General features: G+C 56.9%; 1 protein-coding gene across 1 annotated transcript in view; it reads right to left on the bottom strand.

The window, feature by feature from the left end:
- Positions 1–705: 705 nt before the first annotated feature.
- GALNT8 (polypeptide N-acetylgalactosaminyltransferase 8) overlaps positions 706–6,000 on the bottom strand; it is a 72,985-nt gene continuing 67,690 nt past the window's right edge. The window contains exon 11 of the mRNA XM_063308398.1: positions 706–978. Within this exon, the coding sequence (XP_063164468.1) occupies positions 829–978 (150 nt within the window). The 3' untranslated portion in view covers positions 706–828. The remainder of the gene's footprint in view (positions 979–6,000) is intronic.

Raw genomic sequence — 6,000 nt, 5'->3', positions numbered from 1 at the left:
GGTTACTGATGGTCAGCATCAGTATATTATGCCTCCCATGGCTTAGTGCAATCGTCCTATTGCCCCAGCCCTCATTTTTGTTGCATTTTTAAGAATCAAAATCCTTATTCTTCATGACTCCTGGCACCCTGGTTAAAAGGGAAAAGCAAAGCCCTTCCTTGAAAAGCCTGTCCTGAGGGTCCAGGTGAAAGGGCCCTCCCCTATTCAAGAACGGGTGACCGAGGCAGAGCACAACCTGCACTCGGACACCCAGGGAGAGGCAGTGGGGGCAGGAGATGTGGATCCAGCAAACTCATGTTCTGTGTTGGCTCTGCTACAAACTGCTAAACAAAAAGTGTCTTTCCTCCAGATTTCTCAGTTCGTTCGCAAGTACGGAGATGGCCACCGCCACCAAAAATATTCCTCCAGTTTGTGCCCTCATGAGGACAATTGACTCCAGGACCTTCTGGGGAAGAGAGAGAACCACCCTCCTCCCAAGGTCAGCAGAGGAATGGAAAATATAGGGTTCCACACAGCTCTACCCCGAAGAGGCTTCCTCCTAAAGCCCCTGAGGCTGGTAGCCATTACTGCGCCCTCTGAGTGAATATATATCATTTCCTTTTAAGTACACCTTTCCACCCTCTTAAAATGCTCATGATCCCCCAGATGCTGCATTCTTAATGCAGCAAGATATAAGACACACACAGTTGAAAAAGAATCACACGCCAGAATCAAAAGTAAGGTAACAATCTTTCAATGTATTCCTGACTGAGAAATACCAGACTATTCCCATTAGTCTCTGCCGCACTGCAGCCACCTTTGGAATTGAAGAAAGACTTACCCGCTGCCCTACTGCTGCCTTCCCCACTGCTTCACAGTATGTTGAATAAACCATTTTTGTTCTGTGCAGTTTTGCATCACTAGAGTATAATAGGGAGATCCATGATATTTCACAATTTCAAGACACCTTTTTGTTTTCCTATTGATTATAGATGATCCCTAGAATAAAAAAAACCCAGTAATATTAATAAAAATATAACCACATCATTGAATTCAGTGCCTGTAACAATATATTTTATTTATTATTGAATGTATACCCTGTCTTTAGTTTGTGTGAACACTCCAGATAGCTTATAACTATGTAAAACTATGTAAACAACTAAGCTATAAAATATAACATAAATGCAATTATAGTTACCAGTCCAATATCATGAATGCAGTTAACAATCAAAAGCTTAGCAGAAGAGAAGCATTTTTGCCCTTAACATCGGGTGAGAGAGGAATGCCCATTCTTATAGAACGGATGTCATGAGTGCCGTTGAGCTAAAGTCATCAGCGCAATGGCACTCATGACAATGACAAGGAAATAAGTGAAGGGGCACAAGTTAAGTAGCCATCAACCCACAACGACTAACGGCTAACAAACAATAGCTAAACGAATCACGGAGCCACCCAAGCCATCAGCGGCAATACAACGGGGATCGCCCAGCTGAAAGCAATCAGCAGAAGAATGGAAACCTGAGGATGGGCGATCCTGGAAACCCTCAACCAATGGCAGGGCAACGCATGGGACAAAGGGGGGTGACGTGACCGTGAGCGAGGGGGCGCTGACCGGCGCGGGGTATTTAAACCCCGCACCGGCGCGCTCCTGTCACTCTCAGCTTTTTTCTACCAACGTTGTACCTACCCTGAAATAAACCAGAACCTGCTTTGCAAACCAGCGTCTGAACGTTATTCAGAGGTAGGCAGCGCATGACATAAAGCTGAGAGTCATAAACTCAGCCTCGCCGAGCCCCACCGGACGACAACGAGCCGTGGGAGGAGTAGACGGCGAGAAGACCAGCAAGATGAGGCCGGAACGGCGCGGGCAAGGAGGGCGAGCCGCGCGGCAAGAGACAGAGGAGGACCGACCGAGGCCAGAGGCACCGCGGACTCCCGGAGCCATGGACGCCCACCCCACCCGACCCGAGCCTCAGCTCCAACCCCAAGGGGAGATGGCGACGGAGGCAACCCGACCGCGGGAGGGAGCAGCACGACTTCCGAAACCAGCGGAGGACCCCGCGCCCCACATCGCACCCCAGCAACGGGCGTGGAGCGACAGCCCCACGGTGCTCAACACGGAGGAGGACGACGGAGACACCCATCAGACGGAGGAGGAAGCGGACCCGCGGCGGAGGGACGATGAACCCCACCGGCAACCCACCCCCGAGGACGCGCCAACGGAACCGGCCCCAGCGGCGGCGCGGGCTGTGGACGAGGAGGCACGAGCTGAACTCGCGGCCATGCGGGCTCAGCTGACGGAACTCCGGACCATGCTCCAGGCGCTTATGCCCCCCACGCCACCCAACGACGTCCCCGCACAAGCCCACACCCCGAGCGAAGCACCGAACCCACACGGGCCAGCGGAGAGCCAGCAGACGGCACAGGCGGCCGACACCACACCCCGGGAAGCGAGAGGCGGGGCCGCACAAAACGCCCGGGCCCCAAAGGACTTCCCCATCTTCTTCGATGGGACCCCCTCAAAACTCTCGTTTTTCATTACCAACGCTAGGGAGTTCATGGGGAGGCACGGACACTCCTATGACTCCGAGGCCGACAAGATCGCCGCCGTGGCGATCAAACTCCAAGACAGGGCGGCGGACTGGTACGTCCAACTGTACGAGTCCAGCTCCCCCGCCCTCGCCACCTTCCCTGCTTTCATCAAAGAGATGAAAAACTACTTCGAAGACCCCCTAGCTAAAGTACGGGCGAAAAGCGCACTCCAGAGACTTAAACAGGGCACACGCACGGTCCCTGACTACGCCCTGGAGTTCAAAGCCCTCGCGGGAAAGGTCTGCGACTGGTCTGAGACCACCCTGCTGGAAATCTTCAAAAGGGGGCTCAACCGCGACGTTCTCCAATGGGCCCTCTACCGCGACGACCCAGAAACGTTACACGGGTGGATCCACCTCGCGGGGAGAGCCGAACACGCGCACCGCACCTTCCTTATGACAACCACGGAAGACACAAACTATGTCGGGAAAAAGGTACCCGCACCACACGGGGGGATGGCCGGCCCCATATACCCAAAAAAGAGGTTCAACCGGGAGCCCTGCGGGAGGTGTGGCAAATTAGGGCACAAGACGGCGGATTGCTTCGCCAACCGACCGCCGACCAGCGCGCCCAAGCCCGCCCCGAAAATTAGCCCCAAACCACCCAACCCGGGGCCGCCCCCTCACCGCCGAATGACCGTGGCCACAGCGACACCGGAAGAGGGCTGGGACGCGTACTGGGGGGAAGAGGACAATACCGACCCCGACCAGCCGGCGGGAAATGCTCCCCGCCTGCTCTGAGACGCGTGGCGAGGCAGGCGGTGGGACAGCAACGCGGACCACCTCAACGAAACGACAAAAGCTCCGTAATATTGGCAGCAATCCAACTCTCTGCCGGCAACGGAGCCACCACGGCCGCGGCACTAGTGGACTCGGGGTGCTCAAAAAACCTCATCCACCCCGACCTAGTCGCCAAACTCGACCTCCGCTGCTTCCCCCTCCCCACGCCGCTGGCATTCCACCAGCTGGACGGCTCTACAGCGGGAGGGAAACCAGCCACGCTACAAACCGAGCCGGTCACCCTGCAAATGGGCACTCACACCGAGCGCACATCGTTCGTAGTCACGCCCATCGGACGGCCCATTGCAGTCCTGGGGATGCCATGGCTCGCGAAAAACAACCCGCGGATCAACTGGGCGACCCGCACCTTCACATTCGGCGACAGCGAGTATCGAGCACCGGCACCAGCTGGCAAAAGCAACCCCACGGTAGGACGAGCGGAGGCGACCACACAAGACAACGCCGCTACCACAGCAGACCTACCAGACCAATACGCCGACTTCTCCGAGGTCTTCGGAGAGGCAGAGGCAGACCAACTACCCCCCCACCGCAAGACGGATTGCCGGATCGACCTACTGCCCGACGTCCCCCTACCTAGACCAAAGATCTATTCGATGACCCCGAAGGAGATGGCAACCCTCCGGGAGTTCATCGATAAAAACCTAGACAGGGGATTCATAGAGCCAGCATGCTCACCGGTCGGAGCCCCCGTCTTATTCCGGGAGAAGAAAGACGGGACCCTACGGCTCTGCACCGACTACCGGGGCCTAAACGCGGCTTCCCTGTCCAACAAATACCCCTTACCCCTGGTAAAGGACATGCTCGCCCACCTCTCCACGGGCAAAGTCTTTTCCAAATTGGACCTTCGCGAGGCGTACTATCGCATCCGAATCAGGGAGGGGGACGAATGGAAGACGGCGTTTAACTGCCCCCTAGGCGCCTTCCAGTACAAGGTACTGCCCTTCGGACTCGCGGGGGCCCCTGGGGTGTTCATGCAGCTCATCAATGAGGTACTGCATGAACATCTGTTTAAAGGGGTCCTGGTCTACATCGACGACGTCCTCATTTACACAAAAACACACGAGGAACACGTAACCTTAGTCAGGCAAGTCCTCGACAAGCTCAGAAGGGCGCAGCTCTATGCAAAGCCTACAAAGTGCGAGTTTCACAAAGAGCGCCTAGACTATTTGGGGTATCGAATCTCCGGGGACGGCATCGAAATGGACCCCGCAAAAGTCGAAGCGGTGCTAAACTGGGAGCGGCCCCGCAACAGACGGCAACTACAGAGCTTCCTGGGATTCGCGAATTTCTACAGGTCCTTCGCCCGGGGGTTCGCTGAGATAGCCCTCCCCTTAACGGACCTCCTCAAAACCAAAGGGGTGGGGGACACCCGACGCGCCAAGAACCCAGGCACAGTGCTGAATTGGACTCCCGCGTGCCAGACCGCATTCGACAAGCTGAAAGCGCTGTTCACGACGGAGCCAATCCTCGCACACCCGGACCCAGAACGGCCGTTCGTGGTCCAAGCCGACGCCTCAGACTTCTCCCTGGGAGCCATCCTGCTACAAAAAGACTCCACGGGGCTCCTGAAACCATGCGCCTACCTGTCAAGGAAGTTCTCCGAGACAGAGAGGCGATGGCACGTCTGGGAGAAAGAAGCCTTCGCGGTGAAATCGGCACTAGAGACATGGCGTCACCTACTCGAGGGAGCCACCCAACCATTCGAGGTCTGGACGGACCACCGGAACCTCGAGGCCCTACGAACGCCTAGACGCCTTAGCCCAAAACAGGTCCGATGGGCCCAATTCTTCAGCCGCTTTGATTTCCAGCTGAAGTTCATGCCGGGCAAGAAGAACTTCCTGGCCGACGCCCTCTCCCGGCTGCCCCAAGACGAAGAGCCCGCCCCAGACACCATTGGGACGGTCCTATCCGCCTCGCAACTGGGAATGGCCGTGACCACCCGAAGCGGCGCACGGAGGCAGCTCGACGCTACGGCGCAGCCGACGGCAGGACAACCGGCGACGGAAAGAAGCCAACCGCAACTACCAGGGGGAATGCGCACGGACCTCGCCGCCGCCCTCAAAACCGACCCCTGGTTCCTGGCAAACCCCGACAAGGTAACGATGGCGCAAGACCTGGCATGGGGGGAAGGCAGAATCTACGTCCCGGACTCGCAACGCCAGGCGATCTTGCATAGGTCACACGACGCCAAGCAAGCGGGACACTTTGGGTTCCTCAAGACCCTACACCTAACACGGCGTCAATTCTGGTGGCCCGCGCTCAGGCGAGACGTAAAAACCTACGTGGCGTCCTGCCCAACGTGCGCTAGGGCCAAACGGGCACCAGGCAAACCCGCGGGGCTATTGCAACGGGTGGCAGAACCCTCCCGCCCATGGGAGGAAATCTCTATGGATTTTATAGTGGACCTCCCACCCAGCCAGAAGAAAACGGCCATTTGGGTGGTGAAGGACTACTTCTCAAAGCAGGCCCACTTCATCCCCTGCACGTCGGTCCCATCCTCACAACAACTAGCCAAACTCTTCCTCATCCACGTGTACAGGCTACACGGATGTCCCGCACGTGTGGTGACCGACAGGGGCACACAGTTCACCTCCAAATTCTGGCGGGCCTTCCTGAAGCTGACGGGGAC

Source organism: Candoia aspera, chromosome 7, assembly GCF_035149785.1.
Source record: "Candoia aspera isolate rCanAsp1 chromosome 7, rCanAsp1.hap2, whole genome shotgun sequence".
NCBI lineage: Eukaryota > Metazoa > Chordata > Lepidosauria > Squamata > Boidae > Candoia > Candoia aspera.
Note: the sequence above shows the minus strand (reverse complement) of the source record. Positions and strands in the feature narration are given on the sequence as shown.